Source organism: Thermobia domestica, chromosome 1, assembly GCF_964235325.1.
Source record: "Thermobia domestica chromosome 1, izTheDome1.hap1.1, whole genome shotgun sequence".
Classification (NCBI taxonomy): Eukaryota; Metazoa; Arthropoda; class Insecta; order Zygentoma; family Lepismatidae; genus Thermobia; species Thermobia domestica.
This window is the reverse complement of record NC_137454.1, coordinates 301967528-301992453: the sequence shown is the minus strand read 5'-3', so window position 1 is coordinate 301992453 and position 24926 is coordinate 301967528. Positions and strand designations below refer to the sequence as shown.

Genomic DNA, 24926 nt, shown 5'->3' with positions numbered 1-24926 from the left:
TGCATCAAAGATGCAAGGTGTAGGTACAGTAATGGTGTGGTGTGGAATATGCGGTGAAAAACTTATTGAACCTGTTTTCATTGATCAGACCTTAGATGCTGCACAATATGGAGGTATGCTTGAAAACACTGAGCGAAGATATTGCTATTTTTATCTTGGTATTGTTCATTTGATACTTCTAGCGGCCATTTTCCAATATGGCGGCGAAGGTCACTTCGGATTTCAGGGAACTTTAAGTATGTTGTTTAGAACATCATTCTCAACATCTGTACCAATTTTCAACCTGTTACTAACTTGTTCCTTTCTTTATTGAAATTTGAGCTTCATTTATTGCACTACAAATTATTATACACTGGCGACAACAGAAATTTAAAAAAGAACAGTAAATCTGTATTTTTGGTCAAGTCAGTTTTAACGAACAAGCCTCCCGTTTTTATCTTACTGTTAAACTATTTGCTCTTTCAAAACAAAAACATCACCCAAGAAATGAAAAGATACTATCAAATGTAAAAAGTGTGTCCAATATGCAGAAGTGCATTTAACACTAACACCATAATAATAAAGTTGCCTTAATCTGGCCAGGTTCCAAAATAGGCAGGTGGTCAACTTGCAGCGTAATACGTAATGCATAGATCTATGTTATGGGGAAAGGAGATTTCAGAAAAATTAGACCAAATTAGGCGGATGGCCAAGTTGACGAGTTCTGTTGTATGTTGTTAAAGATAATTTCCATATTAGTAAATTAAATATTAAAGCAACGAATCCATATATAAGATAATATGTATGTCAGATAATAATTATTGTAGTTCTCCAACCTAATTCATGTAGGCACACAATTTGTAAGTAGTAGTTCGGTAAGTTTCAGTATTTAAACACATAATTCGTAAGTAGTACTTAATAAAGTTTCAGTCATTAGGCATACAATTCGTAAGTAGTACTTCATTACAAAAGTAAGAGGCTAAATCTGTAAGTAAACGTGTCGGAACAGTTGACCTTGTCTGTGCAACTGAGAAATCCACCGCCAGAGCTAGTAAAGAATTGTATATCCTGAAGCAGACTGCGTGAAAGACTCTTGCGTAAACGTTTGTGATTTAATTTCCCACTGATTTCGATTTCTGTATGAGCTGAAACTGGATATCAAAGTCAAGTGAATTTCTCTCTAAAAGAATGCAAACTCTACTAGCAACCGTTGGTTTCACCGAATCATTAGTGTTAGTGATGACCGTAATGTTAGAATGTATGGAACGGTAATTTTACACGACTATCTGTTCATTTCTTCGGAAATTTTGTACGGTGTTTCGGGACCGCCATCTGCGAAATTTAACCAAAGAGAATCTTCAGCTAACTTAAAAATCAGTATTAAAATCATGAGTTCTTTTCCTTAAAGTTTGTCCTTTGTCTTACATTAATCAGAACTCCCACAAAGCTACTGTACACGTCTGCTGCGAAGGAAACCCGAGTTCCATTCCCAGTGGGAGTTCGTGAGTTTCAGATCCCACATTTTGCTATAAGTCCACGTCTTATATAGCCTCGGTGCTGAAAGGATTTTAAAATATAATCTAACATTAACCACTTACTATTGATTTGATAAGAGTCTACTTGACACAATAACTTATAAATTCTCTAATAAAGTTAATGAAAAGTGCATACCTCTGGGGTAAGATGTTGCAGCCCCAATTGAAGTTCCCTGTCGTCTTGTAGGACATTATGCATTCGCTGATAGTCGCCAGAAATAGCAGAGTTAACCTCCCTTCGCATAGTATCAATGTCATGTTTAAGAGCTTGAATGCGCTCATATCTACTTCGACGAAGTTTGTTGGTATTTTCCTTCGTTAGTTCGAAATGCTTCTCTGTAAACAACCCATAATGATGTGTTAATAAATAATATAGGTAATTTAGGATGAGAAGTAGAATTTCTCTGATTTACAGCAGAAAGATTTTTTTTTAACTCACAAAATATATCTGTGTCTACTAGGTAGGCACTTTAACAGATTAAATTATGTTAAACAACAAATGTGATAGGTTAAATTATTTGATTATTTCTGTATTTTATTTTACGTCTTGAACCGGAAGATACATACAACAGTTATAATAATAATAATAATAATAATAATAATAATAATAATAATAATAATAATAATAATAATAATAATAATAATAATAATAATAATAATAATAATAAATGCTACAATGTAATAAGCGTTAAACGGAAAATTATTTTGCCAAAGATGAGACGTACCAATACGTCTCATTCCATAACAATGTATATACATACCAATCGATGTATCATATTGACTGAATGAAATCATATTTGTGAGATTTTTTTTTTCAGAAAATAGAGATTTTTTTTTTCAACAAACTTAAGAAGTTTGTTATTGAATGCTCTATGATTGTGTGTCTGTGTCTGTGTCTGTTATTTGCGAATTTTTCAGTGTGAACCCTCCATTCGACAGACCATCAAAAACTATCTCAAAGAAATAATGGAATTTTTTGCGTCACTGTTACCGTTCCTGAGATATTGGTCAAATTGTTCCAATTTTGGGAGATTGACCGAGCCATATCTCGGGAACGGTAAGTCTTAAAGAGATTATATTGGTGTTGATCAATATCTAAGAGGATAGTGATCATTTTGGTACCAAATAGTAACCGGTGTGCAGTTGATCAATTGTGCAAATGCTCAATTTAAGTGCAGTTGATCAATTGTGCGAATGCTAAATGAACCAAGTCGATTCTTAGTGTGCAATTGAAAAGTTTCTTTATATTATTTCTTTATATTAGAGATTATATTGGTGTTGATCAATATCTAAGAGGATGGTGATCATTTTGGTACCAAATAGTAACCGGTGGCCACCGTTCCCCAGATATTGGACAAAAAGGTTCCGATTTCGGGAAATTTAAGGAGCCATCCGGTGGTCACTGGTTACATCTACATTTACAGTATATATGCGGTGATAAAAAGTGACAGCTCAATATAGCTTATTCAATAGATCCCCTAATACGCTGGTTCCAAATGTATTGAATGTAATCAAATAAATTTAATATACATTTTATTATGAATTAAAAAAAAAAAATATTTCTTTTTTAAGTTCGTTCTGGCAATTCTCTTCGAGCATTCTCAACTGGTTTCTTTTGAAAACCTGAAAATTGATTGTGTAGGATAGCCACGCCATCGTACCTATTAAGAGCTGCCATTCGGCATTTGTTTCAAGATTATCATTGTTTTTACCAATCAAGGAGGTTGAGAATGAAAGGACGCTCCGAATTGGAAGTCCAGCTTTGAACCCGGATATGTGAAGATTTTACATTTTAAGATCGAATTGTTGTCAATGACTATGAACCTAAGAAAATGGATAGTTGTGACAGTCTGTGATTGGAGGGTGAGATATGAAAGTTGGTGTTGGACTCAAGAACCGAATCCAGTAATATAAGTAAAACCTTTGTTTTCATTAGTATTGACAGTATTGCGAATGCTAGATGAACCAAGTCGATTCTTAGTGTGCAATTGAAAAGTTTCTTTATATTATTATTACCGGTATTTAAAATTTTATTGATGTTGATTCCGTTTCTCCTGTGACGTGTTTATTTGCCTAACTGAAATCCTCGTTCTTCGCATAGGGATAATTTGTTTATGGAAACTATTTGAACACCTTCCTCCTTAAGATACGCATGGGGATGAATCTGAACTTAAATGGCATCTGGATTGTCACTATTCATCTCGGTGGCTCCGAAAACTGTGGCTTGGACACTAATATAGATCATTTTCCCTATTTTTACATGCCACCCATTCTCATAGGGTGCGAATTACCGGGGGATGAGGGGGATTTTCCCTCCCAATCACATTTTGTTCCCCCCCAAAGAAATCAATCGAAGTATCCCCACCGGGGATGCTCGCTCCCCCCCCCAAACTATGCTTAGTATAACGCCGAAATTTTACTGATTTTTGTCATTTCTTGTAAGTTTAATCTGCTAGTTGTGTGGAAGATCTCAATATGAGCGGAAAAATCAACATATGATTATGATCGTGGGTATGGCTCGGAAAGCTAGGGTACAAGAGTGAGTACAACATTTAAACACGTTCAGAAAGGTTGGGCGTGGTGTGTGCATGTCAGATAGTATATACATAGTTATTGTCGGTAGATTTATTGAATTAATCATATTTATATATGTCGGGGGCACGGGTGTCTCTGGCGAGGGGATAGGGTGAAGGTGCCCCCCCAATATTTTGTTGAGGAGACGAAATTTAACAACGATGATCTATATGGAAAAAGTACAGAGATGTAGAATAAATGAATTTATATGTTATTATATATTAAATATAACATAATAGTGATATTCCCATTAAGAAAGGCGGATATGTAGCTTATTTATCACCTCCTCTCTTACTAATTACCAGAAACTTTAGTGTGGATCCTATATGAAAAATGGATACACCCTGGATTTTTCCGTTCACCTGCAAGTGTACATACTTGCACAGGTCCGCCACTTCGTTGAAAACAAAAACAACTCTCATTACTGAATATAATAATATTTCATTTGCCTTGCCACTACAGCCTCTCCCAATATATATAACAGAACAGAATTCCGGCAAGTGACTCGAATACAGGTACTAAAGAAGCTTAGAATAAAATATAAAGTTTCGAAAAAAACTTACATATGAACCAAGTATTTAAAGTTGGAATACTGCAAATGATATAGGATGACGAAATGGGAAGAAGTGATTGTTTAAAAAAAAAATAATCTCCCACCAACATCACTTACGAGTACTATCTAGAAGAATATCGAATAGCAGTTTGATTGGGAAATATTGATTATAGGGGATAGAAGGACTAATGATGAAATGTTCGTTACAGCAGAATATGAATCGAAAATTAACATGATGCCAGAGAACATAAGGAAAGGCACTGAAAATAATACGAGATGAAAATAAATATGAAAAAAATAAAACAGTAATGGGTAGATGATGGAAGCTGTGATACACGTCTGAGCAAGGCAGTAGCTAATTTAGGTGCCTAGTACAATACCTACATAGTGTTAAGCTTTTAATTGTTAACAAGTTAAACAATTGATTATACCTTGTTCAAAGTAATTCCAATCTCAATTGTTAATAGTCTTCCAATATTGTGACATCTTAGCGGCGTTGGCACTCAGAGACTAAGTCGTTCCTATTCGATTCTACTTTTGTGAACTACATATCGTTGAACTAAATAGAAATTCTTCTGAATAATTATGGGGTTCCTTATATAAGAAAGATTTCCTCTTGTCTCATATAAGAAGGAAGAAATACACTATATCGTCGTCTAGGATTCAACAGCTCGTATGTCTCCAATTTTGGCGAACTTGAGTGTTTGATACTATTAGAATCAGTATAAGATTGTGCACAATCTGGTTAAGTACTACACCTATATCACGATAGGTGATACTGTTCTTCCCTAAAAAGTCACACTGCTTATATTAAGGCTAAAATTATTTTTGTAAACGTTTTTTTTCTCCTGTAAAATTAGCGAAGGGTTACTTACGCGGTGTTGAATCTCAGACGACGATATAATAAATTGTCAATATTAACTATAATGATCATCAGACTTGTTATATTTTAAATCACATTAGAAATCATAAAATACCAAAACAGTAGTATAATTGAGGGTTTTAATTGTATGTTACAGGGATGTGGTTAAAGTCGTTTTTCGGTCTTTCATATTTACATCCAACTGAAGTATCCGATGCGTTTGCAGATTTGATATCAGTTGCACCGGACAATGAAGGTCTTCACTTCTCCGACTACGTACTCGAAAATTACATTGAAGAAACTAGCAGGTAGGTACAAAATACTGTTTCTAACTAAATTTAGGAAGGTGATTTAACTTATATTGACAGATTCCATATTATTAATAAGTAAATCGTGTAATATTGCAAGGATTATATTGGAATAATCAGTATTTATATGAGGAAGTCGATTATAAACATCAATGTTTGTATTAATAGTATTGTAATCTAAGTATATTGTATAGTATATTATTGTAACAATTATATTATATGGCTGATAAAAAAACGATGTTAAGGACAGACGTTAATAACTTTACAAAAGCAAAGTTTTACCACAAGGGAGAACATTATTCATTTTGATTTTCAATTGTCAATTTTTCCATAAAACTTGGATAATAGTGTGAAGCATGCCTACTGCAGGGGTGCCCACAAGGGGGGGCTATGACGCAAACTGCGTCATTGAAATATTTGGGGGGGGTAAAAATCTATATAAATATGTTTGAGAGGGTGTAAAAATTAATCGAAAAGTTATTTTTTTCATGGAAAAACACCTACGGATAGACAATTGAGGGGGGGTGCGTCATGAACATGAGAGGGGGTGGGCACCACTGCCTACTGTGCTATATTATTATTATTATTATTATTATTATTATTATTATTATTATTATTATTATTATTATTATTATTATTGAGAATGTTTTTAATAATTGTTTCCTTCGTTTTATTTAGATTTCCACCTAGAATCTGGGCTTCAGAACCCTCAGTGGCTCCTCGAACGACGAATGCGGCAGAAGCATTCCATAAACATTACAATGAACAGTTATTCGCCGAGTCCGGATATTTATCAGGTGATTTCATCTTTGTTGAAGACACAATCCGAAACACAATTGAAATTAAGATCAATTGCTAATGGAAAGACCAATACACAAAGAAAGGAAGATGTGAAGAGACATAATTTCATATTGAAGCAGTATGAGATGCTTAAAAGTGGTGCATATTCAGAGTATCAGACAAGGAGAATTAAATTTCTAAAAACAGTAGGCTTAAAATTACAGCCAAGAAAATTTTAACATGTAGATTGTAAATATAGAAAAAGTTGGTTTTGGAGGTATCTTGTATTGTATTTACTGATCCAATTATATTTAGTTAATCCTCAATATGCCTAAAGACGTTTAAAGGTGATACATATTCAGAGTATGAGATAAGGAGGATTACGGTACATTTCTAAATATTGTAGGTTTAAAATTGGAACCAAGAAAATTTTAATATGTGGCTTGTAAATGTAAAAGCTTGGTTATGGAGATATTTTGTATTGCATTCATTGATCAAATTATATTTATTCAATCCAATTTGTATTTTATTTCTAATTTCTGTTTATGTCCTAGTCTGAAAGAAAACCTTGTTTGCGCACAATATTAAAGCTGACATTGTGGCAACGTTGGACAAAAATATGTGTTAAAAGAGGCCAACAGAGATTTGTGCGCAATTCGGGATCTAGAGTGTGCGCAATCCAGGTGCTCCCAGAACTTTTTGGATCAAAAGTTCCAATATATTTCAACTAAAAAAATTTGTATGCCTTGTATCTGGAGAACTGCATGCAGTGTAGCCAAACCCAAACTATCACTTAACTTATGATGTGTTTATTCCGTAGAAAGTACGAAAATTCGATTTCGGGGACGTTCAAAAATTTTGTGGCCTCCTGATCAGAGATCTAGTATATTTCATTCAATCAAAAATTTTCTTGTACGCCTTATATCTGAGAGCTGCATACAGTGTGGCCAAACCCAAACTATCAGTTAACTCAGTATGATGTACTTATTCCGTAGAAAATACGAAAACTCGGTTCAGAGGCCGTTCAAAAATTTTGTAGCCCCTGGTCCAAAAACTTAATATTGGTCAAGCTCGCAATCCTCTGATCCATTTTTTTTCTAAAATTCTTGTTCCTGTCTTTCAAACGAAGTTCTGATTTAAGAATCAGCAACGATGGGTCCTTATTCTTTTTAGCCAGATTCTCAAATACTTCGTCGACAACGACGGGTGCTTACAGCTAGTCAATAATAACCAAATAATGTGTGTTTATGTGTGTCTGATTGTAGTAAGTTTTTCGTATAAAAAGAAGTGACCTAGAGTCCAAAATGTTGTACACGAATATAGCATCACTAGATAGCACAAATCTTTTATTATTATTATTATTATTATTATTATTATTATTATTATTATTATTATTATTATTATTATTATTATTATTATTATTATTATTATTTCGGCAAAGGGGGAAAGGGGATTACGAGAGGTCAAAATGAATGCAAACAGGAATTGGAAGTGACAGAAATAAAAAAAAAAAAAACTGAAATTGGAATTGACCAAATTAGAAGTCACAGAAATAAACTATTTCCAGTTCTTACGTTGAAAAATGAAATGAAATCTTTGAGTTTTATGTCCCACAGTTATGCCGGTTAGGCTAAAGTAGACAGTGAATATGAGAAATGAATGAAATGGTGGAATGAAGAAAGTGGGAGGAAACGGGAGAGCCCCGAGAAAACCCACGCACACGGTGTTTGTCCACCACAAAGTTTACTTGGCGGGAGCAGGGTTTGAACCCGGGACCCCATGCACCAGAGTGAACGCTCTACCACTGAGCCACCGCGGCCTTTAGTTCTGACGTTGATTACTATAGAGAAAGAAAACGGTAGAAAGATTTCCTGCATTCGATTAAGTGGTCCAAGAACAGGCCGGTAGCCAGCCCAAAAATGTAGGGGAGGTCCGATCCAATCATATTATAGTTTATCACTATGTTATAGTTCATTTGCAAGTCTACCATGAAAATTTTAGGGGGAGGCCAGCAAAAATTTAGGGGGGCCGGCCCCATAGACCCCCCTGGATACGGGGCCTGTCCAAGAACACATTTCATCCCCGTCCTTAACTCTTTGCTAGAACCAGATGTCGTAGAAATCTACTACAATTCCGGTTCCAATAATGATCTACATAGAACAAAAGTGATAAGAGCTCTTTTTTTTTTTTTTTTTTTTTGAATCGATTTAGCGTTTTAAGTAAAAATACAATCAGGGGTAAAAGTGAAGGAGAACGCGGAAGAACACTGTTCTCCCACTTCCAAAAATTATCTACGTTCCTCCACTTCCTAAAAATACAATGAGCAAGGACAGGCACGGGGGCGACGTGACGTCATCCGTCCCCTTACCTTTCAGATCCACTTTTGCCCACCGGAAAAGGCAGAAATCTATCACTTCTGGTTTTAACATTAACCGCTATAGAGTAAGCACAGTAATATTTAGCGAGAAGATATTTCCTGCAATGAATTAAGCGTTCCAAGAATACATTTCATGTCCACTCTAATCTCTCTACTAAAACCGGAAGTGGTAGAAATTTACTACCACTTCCCGTATGAATATTTGCGAAAATATCACGCAATAGAAACCAAACTATAACACTGCAACCTGTTAGACTTATCCTTATCTCGCTCATCCTGTTTTCTTGGCCGTTATTAAGAGAAAAATTAAGGAGATGGATACAGGTATAGAAATATGGCTGAACTTCGTCCCTTAATCCTTGCCGTTAATGGATTGTCTCTGTAAGTACTCCCCAAAAATGTGTTCTAAATACACCGGAATATACTGAACATGGACTGGAAAAGAATTATATATTAGCCTACTTACTGTTCACAGTTAGGAGGTTTTTATACTGGTTCAACTTGTCTTTTAAGGACGCTATCTCCTCGTTGAGCGCCTTATTTTTCTTAGCGTCTGACATCGCCATTGCTAAAATCACTTATATGGAACAAACTTATTTTAATACACAAAATCACACGCAAACGTGTAATTAGTAAATTCTCGCTTCGTAAAAAAAAAAAAAAAGTAAATTCACAAGCCCTAAGATTATGCGTCTATCTCTAATTGTTGTTCGGCACTTTCTGAACATACACGTTCATAGCAACAAGCAGAGGCATCAATCACAACAATTACCGTATATTTCTGAATCAAAGATGATCCCTTATTATTTTTAAACAAAGGATTATGAAAAGGGGATCTACAGTATATACGGCGCGGAAGGGGGCAAGGAGAACAGCTGCCCCTCAAATTTTCATTTGCGGCAAGATACTCGTTTTGCTCCTCCACTTTCAGACTGTAAAAACATCACTCAACAGTGATTATATGAACTATTTTTTTTATGGTAATGTGAAAAAATTATCTATTCCAGATCCATCTTTCTCTTTGAGACATGGGATCGGGCTCTTATTCTGACCTCATGTTAGACAGAAAAATTTAGAAAAAAATTTAAAATTCTCTTTATTTCCATTGGTGTACATTCTTAAGACACTGCAAATTCTTTAAGAATTGTTATTTAAATAATCATAGGTCTGCAATATGAGACGAGTCGTCGACTGAGATTTTAAAGTTTAGAAAAGATAACGGTTTAAATGCGAAACAGGACATGTAAATATATTTTCTATAAATGTAAATTAATCTTTTTACAAATAATATGCAGAGTGCAGTAAGTTTTATAATGAGAAGGAGAACTTGTTGGGATGGATCATTCATAACCAGAGGGTGGATGTTACACGGCCAATGTATGATGGTGCAGCTATGTCAGAATGAGTGAATGGTGTGCAGAAGACAATTTCGACTCAACATTCGAAGACTGTATACATTCATTGCAGTGATCATGCATTAGATCTTACATTGCAGGAAGTAGCACGAAAATGCGAATCTTTGTGTGACGTACTGGCTATAGTGAAAGACGTTTGTAACATCATCCTGAATTCTGCCAAATGCCGAGATTATTTTTGAACCCTGTAAAACTAACAATGAAAGCCATCCTGAACATTTGCTGCCTTTTTGCCCTACTCGCTGGTGTGTTAGAGGAAAATCCTTAATTAGATGTCAATCTAACTACAAACGAATTAAAATCACGTTGTATTACTGAAATCATCAGTAATACAAATGGTATAAATGATTATCAAAAAGTAGTACTGAAAGGTAACTTGAAAAGAATGAACAAATTCGATTTTTTTTTCCTGATAGTCAGTATACGTGCTCTTGTACCTTGCGAACAACTGGCGGAAGTGCTTCAAAATTCTGAAGTTTCTGCTTCTGGAGCTAAAAGAGCAGCAGCGATTCTAGATGATACTTTGAGAAACCTACAAACGGCCAGTGCATTTGAAAAGATCTATAAGGAAGTGAAGGAAAATGCAGACAGACTACACTTAAAATTGCTCACTTCATCAAGAACAAAGAGAACACCAATTAGGTTGGAGCAGACGGATAATTCTTCTAAAGCAGCTACCGCAGAACCTATATCAGATCTCGAAAAAAGAAAAAAGTACTTCGAAATGATTGACAACAGTATTTGTTGAATGAAGTGCAGTGTCGTTTCAATCAGACAGGCCTCAAACAACTCATAAAACTCGAGAAGATATTTTGTGAAGAAGCTGTATGTGGTGGTGAGCCTCTCTCAAGAGATTATTTGAGACAGGAATAGGGAGTTCATGCGTCGGATTTTAACCTGGATAAATTATGCCTTCAGCTCGCGCTGCCTCCACCTACTTCGATGACGACCGAGTCGCTGGCGACCACCAGCATATAAAATACCATTAACGCTGAAACATCAACTGTTCGCAACCATCTCGAGCACATCGTTCGTCTAGCGACTCTAGTTCTCACTGTGTTAGCTTCTTCAACATCTTGCGAAAGATCATTAAGCTCTTTGCGTCGTCTAAAGACATATATGAGGACGTCCATGAGAACCATGACGCAGGAAAGATTGTCTCATCTGCTGTTGTAGTATGTGCATAACGACCAGACTTCAAAGTTAGATTTAGACACCATTGTAAGATAATTAATATTAAAGACAAGCGAAAGGAAAGCCACTTTTGGTCAATTTTGAAAAGAAATAAATCTAGAATCAAGTGAGCGTTATATAACCAGTTCTTTATATTACAAAATAGCACTTAAAATTCAATATAAATTTGAATTATTCCTTATTAATTGTGTCGTACTATTAGTGTGAATTGAAGTGAATATAATGGCAGGAAGAGAGGTGAATATAATAACAAACTGGACATACTGAAGTGAGTATAGTAACAAAAAGTACAAGTAACTCTGGATAATTGGTGTTATTGAATTTTCCACATAAATTTTTATGAAGGCTTTGGTGAAAATTCATTTTTTTTCATTTCTGGCACGAAGTCAAGTAAGTAGAAAAATACATGTTTTTTTTTTTTTTTGCTTGATTTGTAGCCTATTTTACAATCTTTTAAGTTAGTTTGTAGACTCCACATAAAAAAAATTGTGACAACTAGCGCCGTGCAGCTAGGCCACCCAATATACACCTTCTTATCCCATAATCGTGTCTGGTAAAAACATCCCCTCTCTCTCCTCCTTTCCTCTCTCCCATACTAAAAATCAGCAAAAAAGATGAGTGCAATTCTTATTTCAAAATATACATATATTAGTATACACAAAATGAAACAATCAGACCGAGACGAAACAAGATTCATAAGATAATGTAGGGAAAGACTTAAACACACCCAGAATGAACAGCTGAAAGCGATGTATGCCTGCTAGACAGACATACAGAAGTGAGATAGAGAGAGGAAAGGGGATAGAAGAAGAAGAAGAAGAAGAAAACTGAACTCAGATAAAAATAAGGAATTTAAAAGTATTAAGAAAAAAGAACCTTACATTATAAAGTTCCGTTTCCAGAAATCCAACAGGAATATAGAAGTAAGTTTGTATTATATATTTCTTCAGGACAATTCAAATACATAGAAGATACAGGAAACAATCATTAAGTCACTTTCAAAATGAATACCAAACCTGGAGGTCAAATTAAATACTCAATTTCCTGTGAAATTGTAGAGCTCTGAAACACACAGAATAATTTCAGTAGTTTAACACACGTGATTTGTTTCACGTGTTTCGGTAGCAAATTCGGTGGTGTTCATTGAACGTACTGATACGAAATACATTATAATAAACCCAGTAATACCTCCATGCCGGACTACTAATACAAACTGAACAAAAATAAAAAAGGAAAAGAAGGAAACAAAGAAAAGGATAAATGAATGAGTGCTATTTTACTGCTAAATTTCTATTAGAAAGAGTCAATATTAGAAGTCCAAACTATATCATAATGAAAAGTTACAAATGTTCAAAACAAAAATTGGATGTTCTTTATAAACGTAACAGACTTTGTATGTTTCATATTGAAAACGTGAATAAAATACATTAAATTATAGGATGGAAACGATTTTTGTGTCAAACTAATATAAATAAAATCTTTTCTTGAATCAGCAGAAAAGGGGCCATTTTCTAGTCATCTCTGAAGATTTATCTGTTCTGAACATCCACTCTCGATTTCACCTATTGTGAATATAACTTTCTAATTCGAACAGATAGAATGAACGCGTCAGAGCTTAAGTGGGCCATTGCATCAGTTGGGTGATGTGGATTGGTTATGGACCGACACTGCGTCGAAGATTCGAACCCGTACTGACCCAGTGATTCGATTGAGACACGGTAACCTGCAAGACAAAGAACAGATTTACGAGAGAGAGAGAGAAGCAATAAGAGAGAGAGAGAAGTAATAAATAGGAGACGAAGATAAAGATAACTAGACACAGAGAGAAAGACGAATTTATAAATGAACACTACTTATCATTATACTGTGTGACAAAGAACGCATACACTCTTTACTCATATTCTCACAAGTGATGCTTTGTAAGTTCTCCAACGGCAGATGAATCTCTGTTTGTAGCCATTATTTTATGAGAAAAAGAATTTACTTGATGGGGAATCGAACCGAGGTTTTCCAGTTGCAAGTCCAGCACGCTACCGCTACTCCACAGATTACTGTCCCCAAAACATGTTTAACAAATGGTGCAGTGTTTTTTTCTAAGACCAATAATATGAAAAGTGGATACTTCAGATCATTGAATAAGTTCGATCCGTCCTAGTAATTCCTGTAAATGTTGTTTGCTCATCCCCAACCAACATTCGTAAATTATCTCCATCGTGATACAGGTGTGTGCTTCCTCCTTCTTAACGATTCCTCATTTAGTATGAAAAGTCAATCTTCGATTCCTCACGATCGCTTTGTGAAAAAACAAAGGTTGTACTGAAGAAGGTTTGAACCTATGTTGCTTAGCTGCACTACTCATAAGTCCCACACGTTACCCCTATACTATCTTGGCAGCTTAAAAAAATGCCAAATATTACTAAGTTCAGCCGTGATGTTCGGAACGAACTAGTTTCTTTCTGTAATCCCATTTACACCACAGTACACGCCGAAATTCATGTATTCGATGGCCTGGAGACAAGATAGTGCCCACTAATAAACTAAATAACATACAGTCCAGAAAAAATTCAGAAATAATAACACTAGATATGCAGTAATTTCCCAGTGCACATTCGAAAGTACGCTCATAATAATAATAATAATAATAATAATAATAATAATAATAATAATAATAATAATAATAATAATAATAACAAGACATTTTAACCTTCATTGCATAAGATGTCACCTCAACGAACAATAATATTAATATCCTACTATATTTTCGTCGTCACGCACAGGCACGTCACACAGCTTCCATCTTGCGAACGATCCTTTTGGGATTAGGCTTCTGTCTCATTTCCTTTTCCGTTTCTATAAAAGCCACACACATCGTGTTTATCCACCATAAGGTTATATGGCACGAGGAGGGATCTATCTTACTGAACACTGAAATAGTTCACCCACCGAAAAAGTTATTAACTCTGAAATAGTTCACCCACTTCTTATGAGACAATGCTTCTGTGAACTTTATATCATTTTCCTTTTCCGCCAGAAAAATTTTCAAATTCGAAAGTTGATCAAACAAAAGGAACTCTTCGATACTAATGCCTTCATCCATCATAAATTCTACACTTTTCTGGATATCTGTCCACTGTGGAATTTTGTGGAGCTCCATCCATTGAAAAATGTGAAACTGATCAAAATGTTCAGTTCATTTCTTCAGATACTCCAAACAGCTGTCATATACATACAATAATGTCTTTCTTAAAACTAAACACTGATGCTCACTTTCCTGCCTCTTTTTAATCACTTCCTTAACTTTTAGTGGCAAGAATTCTGATTCTTTCCTTTCTGTTATTGTCCTTTCTACGGAAGTGAGAATGGATATGATTTCCACAAGTGAGTTATTCTCATTTTCCATTTCCTCAATTTTATTATGAAACACAAACATCAATGAATGAAGAAACCAGAGGTAACATTCATTTAAAGGCTTTTCAAAAACTGATTTAGGACAACAGGAGGATGTTCTACGGACAGGAAATATGATTTCAGGACTGGGAACATCTCGAGTATTCTGTTGATAGCAGGGAACAAGGAAAGCCATCTAGTTTTGGAGTGATAAAGAAGTTTGTATTCAATGTCAACAAAAGATGAAAATTCCTTTAATCCTTCAGTTCGGACGGTGTAAATTGAAAAATAGTTTAATATCTTCAACACAAGGCTTTCAATGTCAATTGTCCAACCATCCACACCATGCTGTACACAGTTATTTCAGATATGAGCAGGGCAACCTATTCCTAAAATAGTTTTATCAAGCTAAGTTTGAAGGTGATAAAAAAAAACGTTATTAGTCCTGTAACCAACCTTGTAATCTCTAGTCGCTGTTCTGTCCTCCGTGGTCCTGTCAATAAGTATTCTCCTGTGACCTGAACTTACCTGGATAGGACGATGAAGGATCTCTCCAAGAAAGGATTACAAATTGTTTCCAAATCGCTCGTCGGTCTCAATGATGGCGCTGAGAGGTTCGGATGTCTCGTCCCGAAAACCTCACGGACGATCAGACGGTCATCCAGACCATAACGCACACAAACATCACACACATATAACGAAAACACACTGGATTGAATAACACTATACTTATTTATTAGAATACTATTATATAAAAAATAACGAAGAGAAATGATCACAACACTTAACACAGAATATGTATAATAATCTTCATTGCTAAAATCACACTTTGCCTTTTTAATGCACTGTAGCCCTTTATATATATAGGAGATTATATCTGAAATTTCACTATGAATGCTTCTCTCACACCATTGACGCACTTGGGGGATTAGCACTGGGGAAAAAGTTGCCGGGATAATCCCACGTAGAAATCCAGTTGCTGCGCCAAACAATCCTGAAGCATTAAGATGAGTCTTCAGGAAATAAAAAAAGTCTCCAAAATAGAATGCTAATGTTGGAGGGCGAGTTTATAACTGACAGGTACGCACAAGGTGTGTGAACCTGGAACTTCACTAGTTGGGGGCTAGCCGTAAGAAAACGTCCTTCGCCGGCTAAAGCTTGTGCCCCTTAACACAAAGTCATACTTAATTCCCGACGCAACGTGCGTGGTGGCTGCACACAATTCCGGAGTTAAACCCTCCGAGCTCAAAAGTTCTAGATGCAAGCTGCAATGGTTGACTGAAGGGTGTTGGCAGTTCATTCCAAAAACCACTCAGTTAACTCACCTGTATGCACATACAAGCAGAATACGGAAAAGAATTTATGTTAATTTTAATCCACTGGCCACGATGCACGAGATATTGCGATAACTCGGGCGTGACAAAATACAGATAAGGAACTGCAAAAGCGATGAGGCTGGTGCCATTCGGTCACTTGAACACCTGTTCTGGTCTAGCTTGCTCTAAATTACTGCAATATTTCCATAAGCGATTAAAGAAAGCACTTAATTCAGTTCCAAATAATAATAGAATATATACGGTGCATATTAATAAGTCAGAGAGAAACACTGAGAAGATTCGTCACTCACTAAAATGTTCTCACCAAAAAGCAATGTTTTATATATATATATATATATATATATATATATATATATATATATATATATATATGAAAAAACAATGAGAGACTTTTTTGTCCAGTTGCGTGGGAAGGAAGCAATTCCCACCGAAGAAAGAACTTATTTGCGTTGCAGAATAAAGTATAAATCGAAAATAATAATTACTGTCTTTACGAAATATACATAGCGTCCACAAAAAATACTTCTATAACCTGGTAGCAGTTATAGTTCCCTTCCTATTTAGACCACCAAAATTGCTATTGCAATTATCCTCACTGAAAGCTATGATTTATCAGACATTTTTGTTTTTTTAATGCATACCTGGCATTAACCACAACTTTCGAAACTGTGTCAGACTTTTCATCTGGAATTGATGTAACATCTAACAGTTCATGTGACATACCTGTATTCGCATCAAAGTACTGAATCAGAATAGGACACATCTTGATTGCTCCGTGATTGGAAGTGTCACTTGAAACACCAACATATTTTATATTCTGAATGTTGGACTCATTTGCTATTATGTTCAAGGAATGAGGAGCCAAAACATTATTTACTATAGCTTCTGCTTTCGTTCTTGCTAAGGAAATGTGGGTGGCAACTGAGGAGTCACTGAAAATCTGCTTAAATAATTTCGTTGAACAATCACATGATTTGTAGCTTTGGTGATGAGCCACAGTGTGAAACGCCAATGCAGCCTGTGCTCCCAATACTTTATTTTCTTCTGTAGTGTTTTGTTTTAAGAAGAATTTGTCCACTGTTTTAGATGCATGAGCACTACGTATGCATTATTTTTGTTTTTCTGAAGATAAATGTTGATTCAAGTCTGCGTGACCTTTATTCGCTATCGATACGACGGAATTACACACTTCACAAAACACTTCACAGTCACTTTTTCTCTTTTTAAACACGGGAAACTCCTTCTGTAAATTGTAATTAAATTTGCACTTTCGTCGTGACATTTTATCTACCACTTTGATTCAAAGCAATTGACACGAAAAAATCAAAATAATAATGCTCTTGCTGTTTAGTTTATCACAACACAACACCAAGTTGTCAACACACAGTCAGGAACTAATTGGCGAATTAAAAACGATTGTTCAACTGCTTCCCAGCGTTGCCACCCAAACAGCAGATCATTACATCACTACGCTAACAAAATTATGATCTTTCATATATAATTATGCCAAAATTAGACTCGCTTTCTTCTTTATTTTACTTAATAAGAACTTCGTTTACCTGGATCTATTGAATTCAGAAAACTTCGAAGTTTTATTTCCTGTATACGACGTGTAGAAAGTATCAGTATGCGTGTTTCATAAGGATTTAATTTCCGTGCAAAACTGATGACAATCTTGAAACCGAGAAAATATAAGTGAAAATAAATTGTATTTTTTTTGAGGACGCGATGCGGCTCAAAATCACGACTTCTACCAAAAGGAATTTGTTTGCACGCTAACTCGTTGCTTATACAGCTTTAACTAAATAAATATGTATTTACATGATTTCAGGTTTCCTCTTCAGCGATTATGTACGTTTCTGACATTGAAATAAGGTTATGAAATCCGAAATCAGACTCACAATCGAGGAAGCTTAAAGATGCTATTTGTGTAGACGATATGAAATCGAACGATATATGCTCATTCACAGACATCTGCGTCCTTAAGGAAGGCCAAGAGCCCGGCAGTTGTTTTTGTGCTTACTGAACACCCCTTTTGATTTCTTACCCTCCGCTACAAAAACTGCATTTCTTACTCTCCGTGTGGGAGAGAGAGAGAGAGGGAGGAAGAAAAACAACATTTTGGTCTCAGCTAAGGTAAAGTATTATGCAGGAATATGCTATGCCAGATGCTAAGACAGTTGAAGTTATGCTAGGTTTCGCATAACTATGCTAGGATTGGCAACACTGCTAATGTGTTTGCAGTTTCATTATCTTTCTTATCAAGCACTCTAAGCACTTTTTTAAGAATGGATCACTGCTTGACGTAACAGTGATTTTATCATATGAGTGATTTTTTCGTTCATTTATGCTATGCTGGGATTATTGTTTTTGTCACTACGAATCGTTTCTTGAGTTTAAAATTATATCTAATAATGAACTGCATATATAGTAGGACAATTTGTTTGGTAGCATGTTGAAATTCAAATCAATTATTAGCCCACGTAAAAAGAGTACAAAAGAGTACTTCACTAAAAAAAGAGAGAATACAAAAGTACATGCGTTGAAAAAGAGTACATGTACTCTTAAAAGAGTACGTCTGGAAACCCTATATTTTCCAGGTTTTATCAATATTTCCGAACAAAAGATTTTTTGTAAAGGGTTCAAAATTTACGGGAATTTTACACAGCACAAGGAAGATACGTATCTCCATAAAATATATATTTGATTTTAACACACTGGTTATAACTGAAATGATTCTGGGCCTGTTACTTTAACACTTCCCTGCCATAAAACAGTAACTTTGTAATATTACTTAAGATAATTTAAATACGTCTATATTAATTAATCTAACTAGGATTATATTTTAGTATTTTTTGTTGCCATAACTCCATTCTGTCATGGTGTTTACTTTAAAGGAGTGGTGCAAATATATTTGTTGCAACAAAAATTTCCCTATTCTAATACAAGAAATATGACTACTCACTGATATTAACTCTAAACTAGTAGATATAAAATAGTTTTCATTTTAAAAGCATAACGTAGTAAAATATTCGAAAATTTCAATTTTCCCAATTTTTCCGTTTTTTTCCAAGCTCGGGAAAAGAACGGTAAAAACTGGTTTTTTACCCAAAATTTCCGTTTTTTTTAGGCCTTTACAACACTACTCCGGGGGCGAGTGTAACTGCCTTCCACCTGGCAAAATTGATGAGTAACAACATAACAAATAACTATGAACTGATAATAGCCGGAAACAGCTTTCTAACAATAAAATTCGTGAAAACAAGACCTTGGAAACACCTGCTTGAAATAAAGAGCTAAACAAAATAATAAAAATATATATATATATAAAGCTTGTGACCTTATAAAAGCATTAACAAAATGTTACGACGTTGGGAAGAAAGCTTCTGGGAGAAAGAGCGGAAGAGGCTGAATGGGAAAGGAAGAAGGCTAGGATGGAAGGAAGAGGAAAGGAGTGATTCCAAGAAGGTTATTGAGGAGGCTGACATTACGAAAGAAGAGTTTTTAAGCCTAGGATACAAATTTAAGGTGGCCCATTGTAAGATGGACATAGAAGAATTGGTTTATGGGGCGGAGGAATTTACAACAGATAGAAGATAAAGAGAAGTTGAAAGAAGTAAGAAGAAAAATAGTTAAATTAGTGAAAAACATTCCGAGAAAGAAGAAATGTAATCTTCATGAAAACGAGTTACAAGGCTTAAGAAGAATTAAGAACAGGAAAGATATAGTGGTGGAACAAGCGGATAAGGCGGGTGCAGTAGTGGTTATGGAAAAAGGATGATATGAAGAGAAGCTTCGGCAGTTGAATGATAGTATATATGAGGACGTAGCGGAAGCAGGGAAAGACGAAGAGGAGAAGATAAGAAGACAGGTGATAGAAGATAAGAAGAAAGGATTCTATAAGTTTCTTGATCGTGAAGGAAGGATACCGAAGATGAAAGGTTTTCCTAAAATTCATAAGAAGGAATAAAACAGACCTGTTTTAGACTGTAGGGCTAATTTCATGGAAGCCTTGGAGAAAAAGGTTAAAAAGATTGCGGAAGCTCTGAGAGAAGATCAGGATAGCAGGAGGGTAGTTAATTCAGCAGAAATGAAAAAAATGATCGAAGGTTTAGGGACTAGAAAAGAAAGGACTGTCATGTTTAGTGTGGACATAAAAAGTATGTTCCCCAGCCTCAAGAGAGAAGAAATTCTCAGAGTAGTGGACAGTGTGATGAAGGACAGGAAAATTGAAAACTGGGATAAGGATAGAATGAAGAAAGCTTTAAGCTTTTTTGGGGGGGGGGGACAATAGTTTCTGCAAGATAAGCGACAGGATAGTAAAAATCAAAGATGGGTTAAGCATTGGTTCGTGTATAAGCCCAGTAATAGCGGGTCTAGTAATGAATGAATGGGAGAAAACCGTGATGGAAAAGGGTAGTGATAAAATACTAGTGTTTTCTAGGTACGTGGATGATTGTTTTGGAGTGTGGAAAAGCACTAGAAGGCAATTGCAGAGCTTTATTAGAGAATTGAATTATAAAAGGAAGGGTATTATTTTAGAGAGGGAAATAGAAGAAGATGGTGTGATAAATTTCTTAGATATGAAAGTAACGAGAACAAGGGAAGGCAATTTTGTAACGTCATGGTTGCAAAAAGACTGTGCATCAGGCGTATACTATAATAAGAGAAGTGATGTTGATGAGGGAACAAAGCTGAATTTCATTAGGAATATGGAACAGAGGATTAGTATGATAAATATGGAGGAAGATCAAAAGGAGAAAGATATTGAAAGGCTATGGGAACAGCTGAAAGGGAATGGTTATGGTGACGAGGACAGGAAAAAGAGTAGGAAGAGAAGGAAGAAAAGCGAGAGAGAAGAGGAAGAGAAAGAAGAGGACAAGAAGAAAGGATGGCACGGCATTGAAAGTGCAGGGGTGATCACAGAGAAGATCAGAAGAATTCTAAGGAGAGAAGGTATTAAGACTTACCGGAAGGGCAGAATGAATATACTGGATATCATTAGAAAAGAGAAGAGGAGAGCGTCAGCGGAGTTGTGTAAAAGGGAAGGGGGTATATATGAAGTGCCGTGTGGAATGTGCGATATGGTGTATGTAGGGGAAACCAAGAAGAGGATGCAAGAACGTTTAAAGCAACATAAAGATGATGTCAGATTGAAGAGAGATACTAATGCTATTTTCAAGCACGTACAGTGAAACCGGCCATGAAGTGAACTGGGAAGGAGCAACGGTTGTAGAGTATGAGTGGAGACAACTGGTTAGGAAATGGAAAGAAGCTAAGAGGATAAAAGAGGTAGCCGATAAAGTTATGAACTGGAATAGTGGTTATAGTATTAACGAAGAGTGGGAGGATATTTTGAAAAAGGAAGAACGGAGAAAGAAGAGAGGTAAAATATAAGGACTATAATGTTTATTTGTTTTATGTATTCTTTTATATATCTTTATTTATTTAGTTAGTTAGTTATGTATTTTTATGCTTTCATTATTTACTTATGGTTTTCTGCATTTTGTTAATGCTTTTATAAGGTCACAAGCTTTATAATTTTTTTGATTTTGTTTAGCTCTTTATTTCAAAAAGGTGTTTCCAAGGTCTTGTTTTCACGAATTTTATTGTTAGAAAGCTGTTTCTGGCTATTATCAGTTCATAGTTGTTTGTTAGGTTGTTTTGCCAGGTAGAAGGCAGTTACGCTCGCCCTCGGAGGGGAGCTAGTGCTTTTGAAAGAAAAGTGAACTTTTAATGAGTAGTGATTCCTGATTGGTGAAAGAACTAATGATCTCCTTTCTTTATTATATATAAAATAATTTCTGATTTCAGTTGTAGAGTGTAGTCTGAGGAAGGAAGTGCTATACTTCCGAAAGCGTTACATTTCTAGTGTATTTTTTATAATAAATATTCTAGCCAGCCTTGTAAGAAAGCTGTGTTTTTCTTTAAGCAATTTTAGATTATAGTATATCAACACAAAATAGAAGTATATGTTTTATTCAACATTTGCACTCAATTCTCTGCCTTCCAAAATAAGACACTACAGTTTTTAATATTCACAACTAACGCTGTGGACTATGATACTGTTGTTTGATATTCTTGGATGCTTGTCATGGTAGCAATAACAGGGAATGGTTTGAAATTCTTGAAATGGGCAAAGACAATGGAAAATGTTTGGTGCATCTAGCAAAAAAACATAATTTTATACAGGCCCGTAGCCAGCCCAAAAATTTAGGGGAGGCCCGGTAGAAGTTAGGGGAGGCCCGGTAGAAGTTAGGGGAGGCCCGGTAGAAGTTAGGGGGGGCCCGACCCAATCATATTATACTTCATGACTATATTATAGTTTATTTGCAAGCCTACCGTGAAATTTTATGGGGGCCAGCCAAAATTTAGGGGGGCCCGGCCCCCTCTTGCCCCCCCCCCGTGGATACGGGCCTGATTTTATACAGAAATGAGTACAATTCGCAAAGTTGTATTTAATTTGGTAAATATAATTGCAAGAATTTCACTGATTTTGAGTCAGTTTGACAATTCCCTCCAGTGTTATTTTTTAGAGGGGGCAAAAAAGTTTAAGGGCAGTGCCCCCTTTATCCCCGAAGGTTGTTTTGTTTAAAACAAATGATTAAAATTTGTTTTAAACAATTGATTTTATTTAAAACAAATTTTACGTACATTTTAAACATTTTGTTTTAAACTCATGTATTTTTTAAAGACTTGTTTTAAATATGTTTATTTTTATTTTATTTTATTTTTGTAAAAAAGTCTGCCAGAGAAACAAAATGGTCAAAAAGTGTTTCCAGGCCCGTAGCCAGGGAGGCGCAAGAGGGGGCACAGCCACTCTAAATTATTTCTTGCCCCCTCTAAAAAACACGCTGAAGAGAATTTTCAAACCGACACAAAACCAGTGAAATTCTTGCTATTATAATTACCAAATTAAATTCACCATTGCGAATTCTACCCATTTATGTGTAAAATTATATGTTTCTTTGGAAGATGCACCAATTATCTTCAACTGCCTTTACCCATTTGAAACCATGCCATGTTATTGCAACCACGACAAGCATCCAAGAATACCATGTGCACTTCCAAACGTTAGTTGTGAATATAAATAATGTCTCTCTTATTTTGGAAGGTAGAAAATTGAATACAAACGTTCAATAAAACATATATTTTGTATTGATATAATCTAAAGTTGCTGTAATATAATTTTGTTCTAATGTTTAAAAAATAAATACTTCAATTTTAATTAATAAGAAACAAAGTACCTCGCAAAGAGCTCGTATTAAGCACACAAAAACGAAACAAAGAAAATACGTTCGATTATAATAACATTCTCTTTAACTTTTTCTATTAATAAATGCAAGTGCTTTGTTCTCAGTATTTTTTTATCTAATCATTCTTAGGATTTAATACAAACAAAAAGCTGCAGTAGAGGCTTACGAGAAATTAATAAATGGTAAAACAGTACTACAAAATAGCCCTTACCGCTGGTCTAGTGAATAGAGCGTGCGTGTTTGAATATGATCTCGGAGTTTGATACCCGTAGAATTCTTGAAATCGAGAGCACTGTGGTGGTTTGTATTCCACTTTAAACTGCAAGCTTCGCGTTTTTTATAACCTCGGTACTGAAAAAAATGCTAAATTTTAACAAACAAACAAACAAGTTGGCCTTCTACAAATAGTGAGAATATGAAGGAAAATAGTTTTTTTTTATTTAGATAGAAACATAAATCAATTTTAATGAACATATAATGATGCCATTATACAATAAACGTTAATTGAAGCGTTTTGTTGTGACAAAAAAGTCTATGCCAAAATATTATGTTTATAATATTTTGTTTTCTGCAAATGGAACAATCCTGATTAATGGGACGTGTACTCACTCTAACATTCAGTTAATTCGCTTTTATTTAGTGTAAATGCGACGTACAATGACGTTCCTCATCTACGTTTACCATAGCACTATATCGCCCCAAGCACCTCAATTGTATTGCATCGCATTTTTTTTTTTTTTTTAATCTTTGTATGTTAATGATCAATGTTCTTAATCTTGAATGTGTGTACTATAATATTGTCAATACAGGATATTATGTATAAAAGAAACTATAGCTGTTACAGATTCTGTAAATAGTAAATAAGTATGCAATTTTATGGTGTTGTGTCATGTCTTAATCATTGCCCCCTCAGTACTCAATTCTGCCCCTCTAAGAAATCAGGCTGGCTACGGGCTTGAGTGCTTCTCATTCAAAAGACTATTTTCTTCCCATGTGAATGTTTTGATTTCTTGTAGCTATACAGCAGGTCAATGTAGTGATCTACAATTTATTTTGCCTCTTTCCCTTGTTTTTAACGTTTCTTGTATTGTTTAAATGCTTATCAGTTAACTTGCGAGAAAGTGTCATAGTCGAAGATTAGACTACTTATAGAACTGATATTAAAAAATAAATAAAAGAATCATCATGGAAACGAGTTTTTGTGTTCTATTCAGAAAACAAAGGGTTCTTTGCTAAATTGTGCTTCTGAAATATCGCAGGCGTTCGTTGACACAGTTCATGTTAGTTCTCAGTTTCTATATATACAGTAGAGCGTCGATTATCCGAACGTCCGCTTAACCGAACTGTGTAGCTACTCGCTCGCACCTGT

General features: G+C 35.2%; 1 protein-coding gene across 3 annotated transcripts in view; it reads right to left on the bottom strand.

The window, feature by feature from the left end:
- Nucleotides 1-24926, bottom strand: part of LOC145661714 (uncharacterized) — a 92056-nt gene that overhangs the window by 38952 nt on the left and 28178 nt on the right. The window contains exons 1-2 of one of the 3 annotated variants that reach the window (XM_081727049.1): nt 9435-9674; nt 1651-1850 (exon numbers count right to left, since the gene is read on the bottom strand). The exons of 1 other annotated variant lie outside the window; for it this stretch is intronic. In XM_081727049.1, coding sequence (XP_081583175.1) covers nt 1651-1850; nt 9435-9534 — 300 coding nt within the window. In that variant the 5' untranslated portion in view covers nt 9535-9674. Of the gene's footprint in view, nt 1-1650; nt 1851-9434; nt 9675-24926 lie in introns of those variants that run through there. One more of the 3 variants, XM_081727053.1, reaches the window with a different exon arrangement.